Source organism: Ctenopharyngodon idella, chromosome 18, assembly GCF_019924925.1.
Source record: "Ctenopharyngodon idella isolate HZGC_01 chromosome 18, HZGC01, whole genome shotgun sequence".
NCBI lineage: Eukaryota > Metazoa > Chordata > Actinopteri > Cypriniformes > Xenocyprididae > Ctenopharyngodon > Ctenopharyngodon idella.
Genome location: NC_067237.1, coordinates 25,026,510 through 25,048,989, shown reverse-complemented (window position 1 = coordinate 25,048,989; position 22,480 = coordinate 25,026,510). Strand labels below are relative to the sequence as shown.

General features: G+C 35.3%; 1 protein-coding gene across 1 annotated transcript; it reads right to left on the bottom strand.

The window, feature by feature from the left end:
* Nucleotides 1–438: 438 nt before the first annotated feature.
* Nucleotides 439–20,855, bottom strand: plekhg7 (pleckstrin homology domain containing, family G (with RhoGef domain) member 7). Its single transcript, XM_051871173.1, has 17 exons — nt 20,598–20,855; nt 17,990–18,717; nt 16,643–16,665; nt 13,051–13,169; nt 11,979–12,019; nt 11,518–11,613; nt 10,669–10,815; nt 10,390–10,485; nt 10,160–10,261; nt 9,536–9,649; nt 8,061–8,235; nt 4,252–4,367; nt 3,100–3,187; nt 2,925–3,004; nt 1,972–2,125; nt 1,685–1,782; nt 439–1,104 (listed from the first exon to the last, which is right to left on the bottom strand). Exons 2-17 carry the CDS (start codon nt 18,596–18,598, stop codon nt 994–996), a joined length of 2,169 nt encoding a protein of 722 aa, XP_051727133.1. The 5' UTR covers nt 18,599–18,717; nt 20,598–20,855; the 3' UTR covers nt 439–993.
* Between the last annotated feature and the right edge of the window lie 1,625 nt (nt 20,856–22,480).

The window sequence follows — 22,480 nt, the reverse complement described above, 5'->3', positions numbered from 1 at the left end:
TTTTTAGGAGCCGTTTACACAACACCGTTTTCAACTAAAAATCGAAAACTTTTTATGCATTTTGGCCATTCATTTTTGTTAAAGTGAAACTTTTTAACGGGGATAATTTTGATGGTGTCGCCTGTACACGAAAAATGCTAAGGAAAAACTTCTTTTTTAGCATCGTTGTTGTGTAAACATTCCCTTAGTTAACACTTGTAAATTAAATACTTTGGGTTACAATGTATAAAAACAAAATGACAATATTTTATTTTAAATGGTCAAACATGGAAATTATTCCCAACACAGTGTAGAGCATATTGTTTTAAAGACATTTTTAATTTATACAAATGTGAACAACTGCTAACTTACAAACACTGTATTGCAATCTACATGGGTTCTTTTTCTAAGCATTCAACTTTCCCCACAATACATGTCCATGTGACACACACACACACACAAGTTCATCAACTTTATTTGCGACAGGAACGTGCAACATTGTTCGTTCTCCAAAAATTCAAAAAGGGAACTGAAAAAAAATGTGTTCCTCTTGTGGAACTTCAAATTGCTTGGGGTCACCACTGTTACAGCTGTGCTGTATATCCATTTATAACAACAACAAACAAAAAAAAAAGAATAAATTACTGTTTCGTGGAAAACGTCACTTTAAAATCAACCCTAACTGTCAAATACCATTGTTCCATACCTCTATGACTTTCTTTCTGGGACATAAAAGGAGATGTTTAGCACAATGTGAGCCATATGGAGGACTTTCATAATACTTCTGTCCTTTTAAGAGTTAGACAGCCTCAGTTCCCATTGTACTGTGTTCGGTTAAACTTCTGTTCCACAGAAGAGAAAAAGTCACACAGGTTTAGAACGACATGAGGGTGAGTAAATGACAGAATTTTCATTTCTGGCAGAACTTCTCCTTAAAAGTAAATGAGATGCATTCTGCATTGCAGTGGTCTTTTGGCACTCTGGAGAAGATTCTACAGAAAGTCTCTGCATAAATTAGATCTGTGAAGACTCCAGATAAAGAAAAGAGTTCTTGACCCGCGGCTGCTGACAGTCCTGCTTCAGCAGAGAATTGATGGCATCCTCAATCACAGACACCCACGCTTTCTGAAACATACACAACATACAGCCTGATTAGGGTTTTTTTTTAGCTTGATTTGAGCTAAAAGCTAAGTTTATAATATCATTGTTATCAGATTTAATTGCCAATTTTAAATATGTTCTTGAAATGTTACCTGGACACATTTTTTGCTGCATTTATTTGAACAAAAACACAGTAAACAGTAATATTGTGAAATATTATTACAATTTAAAATAACCATTTTCTATTGTAATTTATTCCTGTGATGACAAAGCTGAATTTTCAGCAACCATTACTTCAGTTTTTAATATGGTTGCTGATTGAACTGACTAATCTTAAAAGGACTTTGGTTCTTCTACTTGAGCAATGTCAAGTTATTAAAACCGTTGAAATTCTGCACCAAAATAAAAGCATTTGCTAAGAACATTCAATGTAATGTCACGTAAATATGACATTAATACTGTAACTTTATGATGTATGGCATGTCAGCACTGGTTGAGCTTGCAAATCAGGGGTGTTGCGTGGAAATCAAAGCCTGGGCCTGTTGAAATCCAACATAAATAAGCTGGATCTTGTTACCACCTTTATATTGGATCTCATATTCACCTTCATAGATTCAGTCTGGGCTTGTAGAATGAAGACTCCAATGCACTGCTGGTAACGATTCTGGTGCATTATTATGAATGAATTGGGCAGACCAGATGCTGAAACATTCAAAGACAACAGTAAACACACAACGTTTGTATCTACATCATTATCAGTGCTGATCACATGGATTCATCCTCAATGGAAAAGTCTGCATTGCTAATTGATTACATAACAGTACTAAACAACTGCAACATGACCTTAATCCAAAGAATGCGTCATGGTATGTCTATGTGTGTCGTCAACACCTGTGGCATTGAACTGGTCTATGTTCTTTAACTGTAGGCGGTCCAGAGAGATGGGCTGGTCCAGGACAGTAAAACTACAGCCCTCCTGTAATAAGAGCTCAAGCTCTTGGCCCGCAGCTGGACGCAGGGCGTTTGACTCCACTATGCCAGACTTCTACAATACAAAAACACATCCTTGTAATATTAGTCATTTAAAAGTTTGGCCATTCTCAAATAGATGAATGCTAACTTGTGCTTAAAGGCAACTTAAAACATAATCTGTAACCTGTTTTACTTCTGTATTGTGCTGTATTTCCAAGTGAAACTAAATATTCAAAACTTAAAATAATACTTGTATCCAATCCATCCACTTTATTTATCCATCTTTTAACCAGGATTGTGAAAAGTGGCCTTGATGCTGCATTATTTAAATACAACTTTAAATGATATTACATTTAAATAAAATCATGCAATATTACAATAAAACCTATTGGTAAGATTTTAGAAAGGCCAAAATGTATTACATTTATAATGAAATTATATATTATCATTAATTTTATTTCATTAAAAGGCCTTTTTTTCCTCAAATAACTCCAGGAAAATGTACATCAACTTTTTGTATCATTGTGAATCTAACCACATCTCATATAAAAGTTAAAATACATTCATATAAATATATTCAGCTTTTAATCTCCATTTACAGTAGTCAGTACAGTGCTATGATCTGTCATAATCTACTGATCTCTATTTAACCTTAGCGTGTATGGAGTAATGGCTTGAATCAATAATCACTCCCAGACAGAATCAACAAATCCATTTTCACATTACTGTCACACGCTCGTACGCGTCACCCATGCTTTGATTTATGTCAATAGAGGCAGGGCTGCTAGGACTTTTACAGTAATAGCACCAAACAACAGTCACACTTCCCTTGAATCCTTATATACAACCTTAAAAATCATACATAACTGCACCTTTTTGCTTCTCTTGATCTTCGTGATTAGAAGGAATTCGTCAAAGAGAAATAGGTAGACCTCATGCAACTTTGCATTTTCTATGTGCAAAAGAAGAAATAATGTAAGTTCACAATACACAACCATCCTAAATGCATAAGTGGACCAATGAGAAAAACTGCTTCAGCCATCTGACCTATGAGAACGAGCTTTCCATCGTGCAGAAGACTACGGTGAGACACCAGGTTCTCCAGGGTTACAGCTTTTAGCAAGTGCTTCAGATTCTGTGAAGGATCAAACATGCACAGCTGTTAAATCTCTATGAATGGGTCAGTGACGTGACGGGTCATTGTTTTATCCAAAGGCCTTAATAATAATAAAAAACAAAGATATGACATCCAAAGTATGTAAGGTAGTACAACTAGATCGCTTTATTGAATCCAAAAGGTTTTAATTATATTTTGCTACATATAAAGGTATTTTAAAGATTTTGAAGTGTCAAAAGGTCATTCGGTTTAACCGTCCAAAGGCTAATACAGCCACTTCATTTATGATTAAAATATCTTAAAGTGTAATAATGTATATATTTTTTTATTTTGGCATGATTTTATAACATCATATATCAACATAGTGCAAAATGGTATTAAAATTATGTGTAGAAGTCGTTGCTTTGTTATGAGAAAAATGTCCGGAAAAATGAATTTCATTGATGTCATTTGGAGTAACCAATATAAAGGGACCATTTTGGATCAAGTCATGCATTCAAAATCATGTGACAGGATGTGACATCATTCAGACACCTGCAAAGGACCACATGGTTGTGAAGAAAAGTTACTAACTCTCTCTTAACTATTTGAAAAATTTATGTTTTCACTTGCTCATACGCATGTCCCGAAACATCAGGTCATTCGGTGCAACCGCTATAAAACATGGAAAATGTTGTAATATTTTAAAAACTTGTACTAAACATAATATGTCTGATTGTCCTTTTCCTAGCTAGCTAGCAAGATATCAGCCTGTTAGTATTGTTTGAAAATATCGTCATTTGGTATAACCAAAAGTGTAATTCGGTAATACCGAAATTTTGGTTAAACTAAATGACTTTTTTGGTGACAAATTTTGTCCATCTTGTAAAAAAAATGACAAAAGCAGTGTTAATTGATTATAAAAACCACATAATCTCACTGTTAATACTTAATAAAACTTAAAAATTAATTATATCTCCATCAGGTTTTTTTATACTTTTAAAAAACTTATTTGTCAATGACACAAATACAGTTCAAATAAAGCTATAAAATAACATTATTAAGGATAATGTGAGCTTTTGATTTTGACATTTGACACAGACCTCAGGAACATTTGCCTTCTTGTCTTGCTCCCACACAGGAAGCCACACTAGAGATTCCTTCAACTGCTTCACCTTCTGGTAGTTGTCCAACCACTTTACTTTTCCTTCAAGATCATCTGTACAGAGGCAGAGCAAGAGAGAGAGAGATTTGGGTGGGTATCTTATTGTATCATCAGCCCACACAAAGGTGGTTGGCTGTGAAAGGTTCAGTGAGTTAATCCACACCTACCCAAACAAACATTAATGCTTTTGTACAACCACAGATCCTGTTTTTGGTTGTTCAGTTGGAGACAATCGACTTAATTTAAATTCTAGATTCTTCCTAATGCGTTCCAAGTAAAGGCTCTTTCATCAACAATGACAAACATTCATGTTGTTTGAACCCCACACCCATCAGACAACTGAAAGTCACCAGGAAGAGTTGTACACACACCCTTATATCGGTTAAACTGTGTCATAAAATGTGTTGAAATGAGCTGCTGCCGTCTTGGAATGTTTTGGATTAAGAAAATTGCTTTTGTATAGAAGATTAACCTATTATTATTCATTCAAGCCTGTCTAGCCATAAATCAGCCCTGGAGCAGGTCAACATGTCAAATGCAATCATTACCATCACAACAAACATCAAGAATATTGTTGAAATCATAACAGCCAATTTCTATGGAAGCTTGTTTCCGCCAAGGAATAAAAAACCAAAAAGGTAATTGCGACTTTTTAACTCACAATTCAGGCTTTTTTCTTGCAATTGCGAGTTTATATTTCACAATTCTTAGAAAAAAGTCAGAATTGTGTTTATATCTTGCAATTCTGACTTTGTCTTGCAATTCCAAGTTAATAACTCACAAATGTGAGTCATAAAGTCAGAACTGCGAGATATAAACTCACAATTGTGAGAAAAAAGTCAGAATTGTGAGATATAAACTTGTAATTTTGAAAAAAAAAAAAAAAAAAACAGAATTGTGAGATATAAACTCACAATTGTGAGAAAAAAGTCAGAATTGTGAGATATAAACTTGTAATTCTGAAAAAAAAAACAGAATTGTGAGATATAAACTCACAATTGTGAGAAAAAAGTCAGAATTGTGAGATATAAACTTGTAATTCTGAAAAAAAAAAACCAGAATTGTGAGATATAAACTCACAATTGCGAGAAAAAAGTCAGAACTGTGAGATATAAACTCGTAATTCTGAGAAAAAAGTCAGAACTGAGATATAAACACAATTGCGAGAAAAAAGTCAGAACTGTGAGATATAAACTTGTAATTCTGAAAAAAAAGTCAGAATTGTGAGATATAAACTCGTAATTCTGAGAAAAAAGTCAGAACTGAGATATAAACACAATTGCGAGAAAAAAAGTCAGAATTGTGAGATATAAACTCGTAATTCTGAGAAAAAGCTGGTGTGTGGTGGGCGTTCTGGCGCAATATGGCTGCCGTCGCATCATCCAGGTGGATGCTGCACATTGGTGGTGGTTGAGGAGATTCTCCCTTCCATATGTAAAGCGCTTTGAGTACCCAGAAAAGCGCTATATAAATGTAAGGAATTATTAATTATTAAAAAAATGTCAGAACTGAGATATAAACACAATTGCGAGAAAAAAGTCAGAACTGTGAGATATAAACTCGTAATTCTGAGAAAAAAAGTCAGAACTGAGATATAAACACAATTGCGAGAAAAAAGTCAGAACTGTGAGATATAAACTCGTAATTCTGAGAAAAAAAGTCAGAACTGAGATATAAACACAATTGCGAGAAAAAAAGTTAGAATTGTGAGATATAAACTCATGATTGTGTGAAAAAAGACTTGTGATATAAAAGTTGCAATTACCTTTTAAATGTTTTATTCCGTAAATTTCACTGCATTTTTATGTTGAAAGTTAAATGTATACCATCACACATAGTCAGTTAATAGGTTATTTGTTTCAAAATAAGATACAAATGTTTTGTCTTTTAAAATGACTAAATATAGGACAAGACCCTGTTGTGTGTCAATAGCAAAATCTTGTATCTCTACCACATGGTTATTACCATCATAGCGACATTTCTGATTGACAAGTTTGTCTTAGTAAATTATATATATTAATTCTCCCATTTTATAAAACAAAAAAACATATATTTTAATTATTATAATTTTATAAACAATATCTTTAAAAAAAAGTTTATTTTTTATAATTAATTTAACACAAAAGGGCTAACAAAGAATGCATGAAAACACAGATGGTGTGTTAATCTCATTTCCTTATCAAAATGATGAAAATATAATGGATTTATGACAAGGTGTGTAATGCTTCAGAAAAGATAACTGGGCTTTCACACGACACGTAAATTAAAATGCAGTGTCATGCTTCATGGCTAACTAAAACATGGCATACTTGGCATCAACTGTTTTGGCTCACATCTTCCAGTCAAAAATAGCTCTGTCTTTCACTCTGATTTTGCAGCTGTCACTCTGCATATCTTTTCTCACAGTGGCTGTCACTACACGCCTCACAAACAGCTTCTCTCTGAGAACAGGAAAAGTCACCTTTTACTCCTTCTAATTCTTGGTTTGACGTGAGCGTTTTACACAAACGGGATCAAAGCATCTTCATATGAGAAACAAAGCAGCATAGCTGTAGAAAGTAAAAACTATTTTTTTCCCACACAAAAAAAGTTTTTTATTTTATTGGTATCAGTTGATAATGGATATTTAATAGGTTTATGCTCACTTCTTTTGCTGTCATCTTAAATGTTCACTTAAAGGGTTAGTTCACCCAAAAATGAAAATTCTGTCATTTATTACTCACCCTCATGCCGTTCCACACCCGTAAGACCTTCGTTAATCTTTGGAACGCAAATTGAGATATTTTTGTTGAAATCTGATGGCTCCGTGAGGCCTACATAGGGAGCAATGACATTTTCTCTCTCAAGATCCATAAAGATACTAAAAACATATTTAAATCAGTTCATGTGAGTACAGTGGTTCAATATTAATATTATAAAGCGACGATAATATTTTTGGTGCGCCAGAAAAACAAAATAATTACTTATATAGTGATGGCCGATTTCAAAACACTGCTTCAGGAAGCTTCGGAGCATAATGAATCAGCGTGTCGAATCAGCAGTTCGGAGCGCCAAAGTCACATGATTTCAGCAGTTTGGCGGTTTGACACGCGATCTGAATCATGATTCGATACGCTGATTCATTATGCTCCGAAGCTTCCTGAAGCAGTGTTTTAAAATCGGCCATCACTAAATAAGTCGTTATTTTGTTTTTTTGGCACACCAAAAATATTCTCGTCGCTTTATAATATTAATATTGAACCACTGTACTAACATGAACTGATTTAAATATGTTTTTAGTACCTTTATGGATCTTGAGAGAGAAAATGTCATTGCTCCCTATGTAGGCCTCACGGAACCATCCGATTTCAACAAAAATATCTCAATTTGCGTTCCAAAGATTAACGAAGGTCTTATGGGTGTGGAACGGCATGAGGGTGAGTAATAAATGACATTATTTTCATTTTTGGGTGAACTAACCCTTCAAAAGTTCAACAGTTCAATCAATTGTTCTTGTAGTACATTACATATTTTTATTATATTATATTATATTATATTATATTCACTTTTAGCATTTAAAACTACTTATTTTAGTTTTAACAGTTTTATTTTTAATTTATTTAGACAAAATAGTATAAAGTTTTAATGTCTGCCATTTATCATTTACCAGACATAACATGAAAATAATTTTCTGCTTATTGGTATTGGCATGAATTTTCATATTGTGCATCTGTACTTCCAACTGTCACAATAATGCCATTGACTTACAGATGGCTCTGTCGACAAGATCCACGATGCTCTGTATAGTGTTCTCCTCTGCCTCCGAGCAACTCCTCTTCCCAATATTCTTCAACAGCAGAGGGTACCGTGTAAACCTCTGCAGAGGAATCACCAGCAGATCCTTCAACTGCAGCCTGCGGCACTGCTCGTTACGTTCACACCACTGGATGAGAGAAAGAGCGAGAGATGGGAAGAAAGATGTACTATTAAAGGGGACCTATTATGCAAAATTCACTTTTACATGGTATTTGATGAGAGATGAGAGATGATAATCAAAAACCAAATGTTAGTATCTGAGGCACGAGTTGTAGGCTCCACCCTCTTCTGGAAAGGGGGGTGGGGTGCAGCAGCTCATTTGCATTTAAAGACACATGCACCAAAACAGCATTTTTTTTCTTCCGCTCTAAAATGGGCATTTACAACATGGTATAATGAATTATTTGTGCGGTATTTTGAGCTGAAACTTCACAGACACATTTTGGGGACACCAGAGACTTATATTCCATCTAGTAAAAAGGGGCATAATAGGTCCACTTTCTTTCTTTCTTTCTTTTTTTTTTTTTTTTTGGAGGTTTTCTCAGTGTTTGAAATGGTTCGATAAAGGATTCTTTCTCTCTAAAACGCTTCCTACCAAGAGTATACTCTGTTCTGATTGGTCAGATGGCCCAGTCTGTTGTGAGCAGCCTACTGCTTACAGCGCATGTTGGAAACGAAACGGCCATTGCCATATCTGAATTTTAGCTGTTAAGGCTTCCTCAGTGCTTGTATGCACAGTGATACGAACAGTAACAATGGCTTCGGTTTTACCATATCAATTCAAGCCCAAGTCCTCATCCTGGAAGTGCATGCAGAGTGGAACTGCTTTGGAGCGCAGAAAACAGCGTCTCTCGACATGTCAACTACATGAACCAAACTCTTCCAAGCCTCAGACACTACTAAAGTGTTTGAGGGCAGGTCAAAGTAGATGTTGTTGTCGGGAAAATGTACATAGGTTCGTGCAGGAAGTAAGACTGGAATTACTGATGACTCGTTTCAGGCAGATCTGTTTGTCGTGCACTTTGATCTTTCAAATTTTGCAGACCTTTTACATTCACAAACAGCTATATTACACATAAAAGCATAATAGGGGCATGTTTTTTAATTATACTGTACTTCTTGTCATGAATATAATACTGGCAACTGACAAATCAGATGTGTGCAACTGAAAGGAAAAGCAAGAAGTGACAGGCCAAAATTGATGTGGAGACAGCTTAAGTATACAACAGTGAACAATACTCAGCGAGAGCTGATAATGTAAAAGAGGGAAAGTATCTAAGTCAACACTTTTTCACCAGCGACCTGGTCACCATGTTCCTGCATGGCCTGAACCTCGTGTGGTAACATTTGCCCTGTTCCCTAGATCTTGTCAGTACACTGAGACCAAGCCCTGATTTACCATATCAAATCTTGCCTGCCATGGTTACCTTCACGAAAGAGCCAAAGTCCTCCCTGAGCTTCAGGCTGTCCAGATAAAAGATGGCCGTACTGTAATTCAGGCAGTATTTCTGTAGACAATGGCATATGCTCTCACCAAACGCCTGTAAAGTCAACAGTTAATATGGGAGAGTGATCAGAAGAGAACAATAGGGAAAACGTTCTCTTTATCTTTCAGAAAAAAAAGGAACAAAAGTTTAGTAGTGTTCAGTTTTTTTGTTTTCTAAAACAATTTGCCTAAAACAATCATTGTCTAATATAATAATACATTATGTAAACACAACATAGCTCAGGAGGATCTCATCTGTGCGTTTGGGCAGTTATATATTGTGTTTAAAGGTAACTGACCGTGACTTTCCATTTCTGTGAGCATTTTTTTTTTTAGATTGTATGAGTTATTTTGTATGTACGTTTATAACAAGAGACAGTAAAGACTTTCACATTTCTACTTCAAATATATGCTGTTCTTTTGAACTTTAAATTTACCAAAAAATCCTGAAAAAAAAAAAAAAGTTTCCACAAAAATATCAGCATATTAGATTGATTGCCATATCTAATATGCTGAAAACGGAAATAAATTACATTTTAAAATACATAAACCTATGTTATCCTACCTTTCTAAGGAGTTCAAGAAGAGATTGAGTACTATTGCTGTCTGGATTGGTCCACATCTCCTTAATGACACGCAAGAGACTAGTAAGGAAGCCGAAGCTAACCTGAAATACAGTAAGGCACAAAAAAGAACCAAGAACAATATTTTATATTATAAGCCAGACTACAGTCAAAAAACTGCAGTTGCTAAATTTCCAGTCACATTTTTCCACCAAACTCATTGAAGTCTTACCAGACAGAGCTCATTGAGATTTGCAAAGAGTCTCCAGGAGTCAATGTCCTGTAGACAATCTCTCATCTGCAGCTCTGACAGTGTGGTCAAAAACACCTATATGGAGAACAAAGGCAAGCACATTTGGGCTCTATTCTTACAGAGTGACAAAATGGTCGGTTGGCACCAGACTATTTGTGTTAGCTGGTAGTTCACTGGTAAATTTCAGTTACTGTAACTATGCCATAAATAGTAGCCAAAATTGTATTTGTCTTCTATTTGAAGGTACCATGTTCATACCTCTTTTAAAACCATAAGCTGATCAAGGAAGTAGACACATTCACTGGTGAAAAGCTCCCAAATGGCCTTCTGTTTTCGGTAGTTTTTTGGATTCTCCGCTGCTTCCAGCTCAGAGCGACCTCTCAAAAAGTCCTCCAAAGACATATCCTGAAAAAGGACAGAGAAAATTATGCCTTAAGGCAAGACTTTTTCATGCAGAAATAAAAATATAAAGTCAGAACTGCAAGATATAACTCACAATTGCGAGTTATAAAGTCTGAATAGCAAGATATAAACTTGCAATTCTGAGAAAAAAGTCAGCTCACAATTCTGACATTTTCTCACAATTGAAAGTTTATATCCCACAATTCTGACTTTATAACTTGTAATTGCGAGTTTATATCTCACAATTCTGACTTTATAAATCACAATTGCGAGTTTATATCTCATAATTCTGAGAAAAAAGTAAGAATTGTGAGATATAAATTCGCAATTGTGAGAAAAAAAGTCAGCATTTTGAGATAAAAAGTCGCAATTATCTTTTTTATTTTTTTATTCTGCCGCAGAAACAAGCTTACAAAATTTTCTGTTTCATGGAGTGATAAAAAGAGAACTTCAAAATCCCCTCTTTAAAAACTTATTATCCAATATTCAAGTTTCTATATTTAATTAGATAATGCCTCATTTGCATACTTAAACATAACATTTCAGGAATTTTGTAATTCTTAATGTTATCAATCAACTGGGGAAATATGGTGACTATTAGTTAATTTTTTTACATATGTATACTCCTAGGTGTCTTGACTTGAGCTCTGAAGCTGATCTCAGGTGGTTTTCAACTGATAGCAAGCATCAGTTTTGAACTCTTACCTTATATGTCTGAAAGTCTGTGTCCCTCCATTCCTGGATCTGAATGCCAGCGAGACACTTGTCAATGTCGGCCACGCTGCGAATCTTCCCTTTTGTCTATTGGAAAACACCACTCAAATTTATTCAACATCACACTGTCCTGCCCTCAACAGGTCTCTTTGTGTTTGAGCACAAACTGGACATGTTTGAGCTCTGTTAGACATGCCGTTTTATTGTTGTTTACTGTTAATGGAATTAATTGGGAGGAGGGTATGCGTGCATTAAAATCTGATTTGCCTCAAAGTGGGTCAGTGAACACTATGTGCTAGACATCATCTGAATGACACAAAGCATCTGAAAAATTACAACAGAGTATCTGCAGAAGGAAACAGCCACAGAACTCTCGGCAGATCAAAACGTCATGGAAGAGATAACTGCATGATGGTATTGAAACTTTAAAATACGGGAATATTTGCACTTACTGTACTACGCCTCGAGAAGGGCCACTTTGATTTCTTAGTGTCTGTAAAAAATGCAATAATAAAATGCTTAAAGAATTAGTTCACTTCATAATTAAAATTTCATGATCCTGATTCACCCCCATGTATTCCAAGATGTTTATGTCTTTCTTTCTCAGTTGAAAAGAAATTAAGGTTTTTGAGGAAAACATTCCAGGATTTTTCTCCATATAGTGGACTTCAACGGGGTACAACGGGTTAAAGGTTTATATTGCAGTTTCAGTGCAGCTTCAAAGGGCTCTAATACGGGTCTTATCTAGCGAAATGATCGTTCATTTTCTAAAAAAAATTAAAATTTCTATACTTTTTAACCACAAATGCTCGTCTTGCACTGCTCTACAATGCGCCATGCATTACGTAATCACATAGGCGAATCCAGTGTCTACAAAGTGAACGTGCAAAGACTACAAACACCCTTTTAAAAAAAAAAGGTAAAAGAACGATCTCAGATGATTTTGAAGTTGGAGGAGAAAATGAGATGAAGTTTTTCGCCCTACCGTGGTACTTCCGCCTACGTCACACGTGACCTTTCCAACGTTATTACGCAGAGCAGTGCAACATTTGTGGTTAAAAAGTATATAAATTTTAATTTTTTAACATTCATTTCACTAGACAAGACCCTTATTCCTCGTCTGGGATCGTGTAGAGCCCTTTGAAGCTGCACTGAAACTCCAATTTGGACCTTCAACCTGTATAGTAAAGTCCACTATAAAGAGAAAAATCCTGGAATGTTTTCCTCAAAAACCTTAATTTCTTTTCGACTGAAGAAAGAAAGACATGAACATCTTGGATGTCATGGGGGTGAGTAAATTATCAGGAAATTTTAATTCTGAAGTGAACTAATCCTTTAACTTTATACAAAACATAAGAGCAATACATGGTTAAAGTATTGTAATTTGGAGATTATGCTGTAAAACAACTTAAATACTCTTATTCTTTCTTTAAGATTTAGTTCTGTAAGTATAATTATATGTTAGTATATGTTAGCAATTCATATCAAACCCTGAGTCATGACATTGACTGAGGCATGACTAACCTGAAAAGGCTGATTTATTTAAAATATCAGCAACGCCATTGGACACAAACAAATCTCCAGGGGAAACATCCAATCCAGGAAGACTCACAACCACGGAGCTCCGCCTCCTCTCCTGCAGCCTGAGAAAAAGCAAACCAGAAGAGAACAGGTGAGTTCACGGAACATTCCAGTCCCTGAGGCAGCCAGTCTTTCAAAGTATGCATGATGGATGTGCACCGAAATATTGGTTAACCACAGAGCATCACATTCAACATTTATTTGCTTCGAATTTGTATAACGACACTTTCTACAAGTTCACTACAAGCTTAGAGGGTACATTTGCACGTGAATTGCAATTCTGCCAAACTAATTCAACCTTTATCCAGTCCAGAATAGCACAATAGCTCCTTAGACCTTCGGAAAACAATTATTTCACGAAATTAATCTGAGAAGGTCTGATAAACCTTGGCCAAAGTGCTGTAGTAATCTCTTTACACAGAGCCTAGCCATGCTAAACTTTAAATTTCAAGCCAGATTTGCTTTAGCAGGAAATCAAAGAATTCCATGTTCACATTTCTAACATGCCTTGCTAGTATTAGGTAGCTGGAACTGAAAGATGATAAACAAAACCATTCCATGTAACAGCCGTACCTGCACACCATTGCATCGTGGATTTAAAAGTCTGTCAACGGACAAGTAAGCAGTAGGATATATTGGAAGATACAGATTATTATATTCACTGGTTAACAACAAAGAGCAGCAGCAGGGGCGGAAAACCAGCACCCTGATTTTTAGCCTGCGGCAGTAGGAGTGAAGTCATTATTAATCAAGTCAAATGACTGTTTTTTTCCTCTTGTGCCTCTGTTGTATTTAACCAGGGTCAATTATAGATGAAAAGCAAAACTAAGACAAACACTATTGGTTTAAAAACCTTCATTAACCGCAACGCCAATGCAAAACTAAAATGAAGTTAAACTAAAACACTAAAAGTGAAAAAACAAAACAAAATAAAAGTTGTTTTCGTGATCATTGTTCTTCACATTACAAATTTACTCTATGTATAAGAAATTGAATTGAATTTAGAAGAAAATATTACTGAAGAACAATCATGTAATGTAAACATTCATGAGCTCACTTTTGTGGTGGACTACAAACAATGTATAAAAAGCCACATTTAGGTCTCTTCCGCTCTTTTGCAGTTCCCTATACTGTATAATCATTATTATAGTTTATAATCACTACATTAGATAAAACAAGATTATAGTTCCTTTTAGTGAATTTCTGTTCTGTTCTGCTCTGCTTCAGTTCCCATGTTACATTTTGACATAAAATCCTAAGGGCTTTTAGGCAGTGCTATGATTGTTTTCACACACAACTCGACAGTCTGGTTTTTGTTTGAGTCACGCTCAGCTTTGTGCCTATCCATCTGTACAGAGACTCAATGATGTGCCATTATGTGATGTGTGTCAATAAACAGTTTACAGGGGCTTCTTCAAATGCAGGTATGGGGGAGCAATAAGAGCTTGGAAGTAAGAGTCAATCATACCTTCCATCTATGTAATAAATACAATTCTGTTTTTACTACAACAATAAAGTAAAAAACAAAGGTTGATCAAGGCAAACTTTGACTGTTGGCTTTACAAATCTTTATCTGAAATGTAAAGGCCTAGAAATTTGAAAGTCATATGCCAAACAGAGAGATTGGATGGATGGAAGGATGGACTCTAGAGAGGGGCATTTTTTTTTTTTTTTTACATATTCATTGGAATTTTACTTAACCTGTTGTCTTCATTACTTAATGTATGTTTGAATAAATCTGTCATGAATAAAGCTATTACACCATTGTTTGGGATGGATGGATGGATGGATGGATGAATGGATGGACTCTAGAGAGGGGCATTTTTTACATATTCATTGTATTTTTACTTAACCTGTTGTCTTCATTACTTAATGTATGTTTTATTAAATCTGTCATGAATAAAGCTATTACACCATTGTTTGGGATGGATGGATGGATGGATGGATGGATGGATGGATGGATGCAGTGATGGATGGATGGACTCTAGAGAGGGGCATTTCTTTACATATTCATTGTATTTTTACTTAACCTGTTGTCTTCATTACTTAATGTATGTTTGAATAAATCTGTCATGAACAAAGCTATTACACCATTGTTTGGAATGGATGGATGGATGGATGGATGGATGGAGTGATGGATGGATGGACGGATTCTAGAGAGGGGCATTTTTTACATATTCGTTGTATTTTTACTTAACCTGTTGTCTTCATTACTTAATGTATGTTTGAATAAATCTGTCATGAATAAAGCTATTACACCATTGTTTGGGATGGATGGATGGATGGACGGATGGACGGATTCTAGAGAGGGGCTTTTTTTTTTTTTACATATTCATTGTATTTTTAGATGGATGGATAGTTGGATGGATAGATGCCCATATTGGTGTACATAGCTTGAGTTTGTGAAGAACATAACAAGAACCTAATAGAACTAAATACTATAACAACTGCAGATACTATTATCAGTCTTTCTGTGTTAATCACATTGAAAATTGGCTCATATACCAATAAATACTTGACTCATATAAAGTTGCCATGAGATATGAATTCTTCAGCATTATAAAGGGAACACCCATTCCCACAGTACCTGGCACAATTAACCCATCAAACACTTCCTTATTAACCTTTTACTTTGTCATTTTCTTCCTTTTGGACCTTTTCAGAGACACTCTGAAAGGCCCATAAAAACCCCTGTTTCACTATTTACACTTCCAACTTCTCTTTTGCAAATGCAAACAGAAACACAGATGCCAGTACATTAGGCTTTGGAGCCCTACCAGTAAAAAGTCACTCAGCGCATCTCCTTTTTACCGACATTAAAAACAGGTCACTGCTAATGGCTTGTTATCTAGAGGTGCATCCACAATGCAATCCTAGAATGAAGCAGCCCTCTATGCTGACTATCCCAGCCCCAGAACGACCACAAAGAAGGGAGCATTGTCCTCGCACCTCCACGGAATAAAGATGCCCCCTTAACATAACTGTCCCATCCAATCGCCATCCAGGGATGAGCACTGCAATCAGACGGTGCCATACTGTAATTAAGGCCACTAATTATCCACCGCTGAAAAGAAAACCGTGGTCCAAGCAGAGTGGGCCCGACAGGGGGAAAAGCGTCACTAATGAGAGTTTGTCTGGGCCGTACAGGGCCGAATGATGGAACTTTAATAACTCTCCATTAAAAGTTAATGTGCAGCTAACAAAGCAGCAATACAATGAACAATGAACTTCCCTCTATCCCAGCACCCCCTGCGCCAGCATGGTGGCGCTCTACTGAAAAAGCGTCCTGCTTTGGCCTCATTACCACAAACGTTGTGTTTCCACACAAACAAATTCCTGGATTAATGAAACAATTATTCAAATTAGAGATGTTGAGCAACAAGTACTGGCTGGGTAGTTTTAGTGAACAAGAAAATGCTGGTTTGACACAGAACAAAGTGACTAGGACACTAAGGACATAATTATGGTACACATGCAAATATGACTCAGGTGAGGACGGTTTATGCAAAACATTAGATAGAGACAGCTCACCTACCTTTTATGGCAGAGATCTTTGACCTGTAATTAAAAGCAGATACAACAAAACGTGAGCAAAGTACTTCATGAAGAAAGAACACAAATCATCAGCTGCAAAATATCAATTTCAGAAGATTTCATCATACAACTGGTGTGAGTTAAAAACTTCTAAAGTTCTCACATCTAAAGATATCTCACTCCATTGTGGAAATGCTTGGATGAATGTGTGAAAGGAGTGAATGGGGCTTCCCTTTTATACTTTTGATTCTTCACTGACCCTTCCATTATTTGGTGATTGCTGACTGCGCTGAATGGAGCCTCATCAGAGGAGACGTGGTTTGCTTGAAGCTGTCAATGCATGAAACTACTGATTCAATTGCTGTCAAAAGCTCTTATTGTGAACTACTGCCTCAGGAGGTCAAAGAAGAATGAGACAAGAGACTAGAGGCTTTCTTTGATAAAAGCGGAAAGACTCTTGCCATTTCATTTACAGGCCACATGAAAAAAGATTGCATCACATATCATATGAAACTGATTATTATCAATTTAGAAAAGTATAATATACAGCCAGAAAATCAAATAAACATTGACATGGTGATCAGGACCAGGGTAATTATCATGAACTAAAACCTATTTTTGTTAATTGAAATAAAGTTAAAAATTAAATTAAATGCACTGGAAACTAACTGAAATAATTTTAAGTTGAAGCACTAAAACTACTAACTGAAATAATAAGAATAATAAAAACAATACAACTTAACTAAAACAAAAAATAAATTAATAACTTAACTAGTAATATTTTTTTAAAAAATGAAAAAAAAAAAAGCCAAAAATTACTAAAAATTAAACTAAAATTACAATGAAAACTGAACATATAAAAATAAAAGATAATTCAAAATACTAATAAAATCTATAATAGTATCGACACTGATCTTTTTTACGCTGCTGCTTACCAAATAAATACATAAGTGAACATAAAATATATATTAAGTGTATAATTAATCATTTTACCTTTATATTACCTTAAAGCTTCTGCTTTATATATATATATATGTATATATATATATATATAAACCAAGCAAAACAATTGGCCTAGACAAACACTGCAACAATATTACAGTAATACCAAACATGAAAATAACACTGTTTTTTATCTGAATGAGCAGTCTGATATACAGCGTTGTTATGGACGATGGGAAATATTGGGAAATATCAGAACACAAGAGTAGATAGGCCGATTGGCCAATCAGAATGAAGTATTCCAGAGTGCCATGTAAAAAACAGTTTCAATTACGTCTATCATAATTACTGTTCAGATATATGTAGGTTTAGAAACGCAAAGCCTATATAATTTTAAAGATTATACCTGCTCATTGTCATCGGTGGAGCTCTCATTGTCATCAGAAACAGGCTCTTTTGAATCACGAGACTCTTTGCTTTTGCAAATGACACCATTGTCAAGGGTCTTTGATCTGTGTGATCTCATTTTCCCATGAATCACTGAAGATTCAAAGTTCCCGCTCTCTCCATCCAACTGAACAGCCAGTGGAGATTTCAGCCGGAATAATGGAGAAAGGGGACTCGTCGGAGTGGGAGACTCCTCTCCTAAAGGACTGTCCAACTTGCTTGGATCTCTGTAGGAGATTCTCGTACTCCTCATTCTCCTCAGAGTGGGGGACGTGGAGATACGGGCCGGGGCTTGTCTATCAAACTGGAATAAATGTGCGGGTATGCCGTCAGACTCCGTGAGGGAACCATACCTCAGTCTGGACGACGTCCTTCCTAAATCTATTCGCATTATGAAAGGATTAGCCGTTTGTGTGTCTTTGTCCTCGCTTTGCACGCATTGGGTTTGAGTCTGTGCATCCGTCCCTTTTACCGTTTTCCTCGCATGCCAGTCTATACAACTCCAGTCCAAAGTTTTATCCACTTCCTTCCCGTTTTCGCTTATGAAAGCATAATTCAACTCAGTCATCTTGAGTAATCCAGCATTATATCCAACAACAGAAGACTGATTAAGAATCAGATGCAAGTTTGGCTTGAGTCATTCCCACAAAAATGCGTCCAATCCTAAAATCCATGTCTCTGGAGCTTCTGAAAAGCAAGAAAGGATTAGAAAAGCCACCCACTATGTTTATTTCTACTCTTGTAGAACTAGCTATGTACGGTATGCCCATTTTAAACCCTTAGCTCATTTAAGCCCACAATTTCCCCAGCACGTGTTTGATAACCCAATGAAACAAACTACATGAGTTGTCTAAAAAAAGTTACTCATTATGAACCAATGGAAAGTTGCAAACAATAAAGCAATTTTCCCCCTATAGTAATCAGTTGTGTAAAAACAGGAATGATAAAATAATATTCGCATAAATTCAAGAAAACCTGCACTTTCATTTGTAGTTTATAACGGTGTATAATACAACTCTTTTTAGAACCTCCAAACTCTTCAACATAAATTTGTCACAAATGGGATTAAATGGGTTAATCTGCATTCACCAATACTCAGACATTGAAAGCCCCTACAAATGTTATGCAATTTTCAAGCAAACACTTCAGGAGGATTATTTTTCTTTTCTTTTTTTTACCACTCTCAATAGGCAGTCTGTAGTTTTTCGTTCAGCATTTTTAAAGTGATTTTCCTTATGTTGTAACCTATACAGTCTATGCTGAAGTCCATCATATTGTATTGTTTCTCATATCATATATACTTGTATATATATATACTGTATGATCAATTTCTAACTTTTAACTCTTAGCTTATATCTAAAATTGTCTCTGTTTTCTTTTGTGGAGCCTGGAGAAACTGGGTCATTACATGAAATTTTAAAAAAGTGTATTTAATTGATATACTGTACATAAAAGTTTAGGTAACACTTTACAATAAGGTTCATTAGTTAAACATTAGTTAATGTATTAACTAACACGAACTAACCATAAGCAATACATTTGTTATTGTATTTACTAATCTTCGTTAACGTTAGTTAATGAAAATACAGTTGTTCATTGCTTGTTCATGTTAGTTCACAGTGCATTAACTAATGTTAACAAGATTTTAATAGTGGATTAGTAAATGTTGAAATTATAACATGAACAAAGATTAATAAATGCTGTATAAGTGCAGTTCATTATTAGTTCATGTTAACTAATGTAGTTAACTAATGTTAACTAATGAACCTTACTGTAAAGTGTTACCAAAATTTTTTATATATTCTATCAGAAAATAACATCTTTGGTGTAACAAAACCAATTGTGCAATCAGCTACATAAAAAACCTAACATGGTTGATAATTTAGTCTTTCACAAATATCAATCAAATATCCAGTTTTCAATAATCAATTGTTTATACAAAAATCATGGTTTAAGGGGGTGACTATATAGGAAACCAAGCAGAATATAGGATAAAGTGATAAAAAAAACATTTTAGCAAGGATGTGTTATGATGGTAACCTGAACGCACGACACACAAAGAAAACAACTTTTGTCTTTAACAAGTAAAAGTTAGTGTTCTTTGTCACATATTTTCATGCGAGACACAAAAAGGCAACTTTTATGAGGAAAGACCCAACTCCATTTCCAACATTAGCCTACATTTTAATGAATACTGCATGCGTTATCGTTGTGTATTTAATAATAAGAAACTTGACTTGCACCATCACTGTGACAGTACAGCGTGGGAAAAGGCACCTGATCCTGCTCTAGCATACATCGGCAACTAGTGTAGGTTTACAGTGATGATGATAATAATAATAAATCCACTTTATTTATTAATAAACTATAGTAAAGGCATGCTGCTGTTGTATAATGCTCTCGTAAAAAAAAAAAAAAAAAAATGCAGTCTTAAAATACATTAGTTCTTTGTTCAGTTAATCGCGTGATCAAAAACGTTTATCGTCGCAGTTGCATCTTTTCAGACAAGCGAGTTTTAGGCTATTTGACAACTATAAGTCTCGATTCTTTAAGTCTGTGCCACTTACCGCTTAGTTGTTCCCGGGTGATCTGCGAATCGGGCTGCTGGAGGGAAAACAGTTGGACCAAATGTACAAAGTCTCTGCTATGTATTCAAACTAGCTTTTTATCCGCACAATGTTAGACGCAACAACAGAATCCTGCTCCGTTTAAAGTGAAATAAGCGTATGATAAAATACTGCAAGCATGAGCTCTGAGGCTCAGCAGGTATTGTGTGAGGGAGGTTTGCTCTGCTGCCTTGTCGCCTAAGGTCAGTGGAGGTGGAGCATAGCTGTATTGTGTTGATATATGCGTGTGCGGTGTAATCTCGTACTGCGTGTGGTGTCGTGATGACCTCATGTTTCTTTAGACAGGTAAAAAAAAGTAAATGACAGGTACAGGCCAGGTTAGATGTCGCAGTCACACATGAGCTGCAACCTCATGGAAACTGTGAGCAAATGTCAAGCATCTTAGTTTTCCTCAGTGATCACGTGATAGGGTTGATGCTGAGATCAACCAGGTTGACATTCCTAACCTTTATTTATTTATTGGACGTTGTATTATTGTCAGTGACAAATTGGGATGACTGATATTATAAATTGTAAAGTCTAGTAAAAATAAAAAACAATAACATGTTAGAAATGCTGTTAGTAATGTCTTTTTAATTCATGATGGTTTATGCTTTGAAAAACAAATGAGATGGCTTTGTAACTTATCTCTCTCTCTCTCTCTCTCTCTCTCTCTCTCTCTCTCTCTCTCTCTCTCTCTCTCTCTCTCTGTGTGTGTGTGTGTGTGTGTGTGTGTGTGTGTATGTGTGTGTGTCAGTAAGGATCCCAGCAACAGGCCTATATAATTAATTAAATATAATTACACATATGTATACATTTATTTTAAATATGGGAGATTTCTATCATCAGTATCATCCACATCTAGGTCACAATTCAAAGTTCCACACGTACAATTTTAATAATACATTTTCTTTGTAAACGATTAAACATTACGTGGCTGTGGAGCTGTATTACATTATAAAACCAAAATTCAGTAAAAAACGAGAAAACGTGACCATGTGGCTTTATTTTGTCTATTTTATCCCAATGACACTAGATGGCAGTACAGGCGAGTTTAATCAAACCTGAGGTTGGGGGAATGAATTAAAGGGATAGTTCACCCAAAAAAATGAAAATTTGTCATCATTTACTCACCGTCAAGTGGTTCCAAGTCTTTCTTCTGTTGAACACAAAAGAAGATATTTTAACGAATGTGGGTTACCAGACAGTTGATGGCACCCACTGAAAAAAATACTGTGGAAGTCAGTGGGTGCCATCAACTGTCTGGTAACCCACATTCGTTAAAATATCTTCTTTTGTGTTCAACAGAAGAAAGAAACTCATACAGGTTTGAAACAACATGAGGGTGAGTAAATGATGACAAAATTTTCATTTTTGGGTGAACTATTCCTTTAATGTTCAAGAGATCTTTAAAGAGCATACAATGTTTGTATGCTATTATATAGTAGCCTAACATATACTATATCTATATATAGCTATATATAGATAAGACATCATGTCATTAATTATCTTTATTCAACAAATTACACCTGAATAAATATTAAATTGAACCATTAATCTCATGAATATTATTTTACTTCCATTAATCAGTCTTTTTTTTAATCATTATTCTTATGTAAACAAGGAGTTACAAATGAAGACTTTGCACATGTCTGATAAGCACACAGTGGGTTCTGTGATTATGCAAAGCAGGCCTATAGATTATTCAAAGAAACTTTATCTGACCTTTAAGAGTGACTCCTTCAGATAGGTTACAAAACAATCTCATATTCAGAAGTATTTTACCAATATTTATTTGTTGTATATGATAAGGAACTTTTTTTTTTTTTTTTCAAATAGCACGG

What these genes read in the sequence shown, in the direction of transcription:
- plekhg7 (XM_051871173.1), bottom strand. Translation starts at nt 18,598, where the DNA reads ATGACTGAGTTGAATTATGCTTTCATAAGCGAAAACGGGAAGGAAGTG. An exon ending in ACTTTGGCTCTTTCGTGAAG is followed by an intron (nt 8,236 to 9,535) that starts GTAACCATGGCA and finishes TCTCTCATCCAG; the next exon opens with TGGTGTGAACGTAACGAGCA. An exon ending in AGAAGGCAAATGTTCCTGAG is followed by an intron (nt 3,188 to 4,251) that starts GTCTGTGTCAAA and finishes GATCCTTCACAG; the next exon opens with AATCTGAAGCACTTGCTAAA.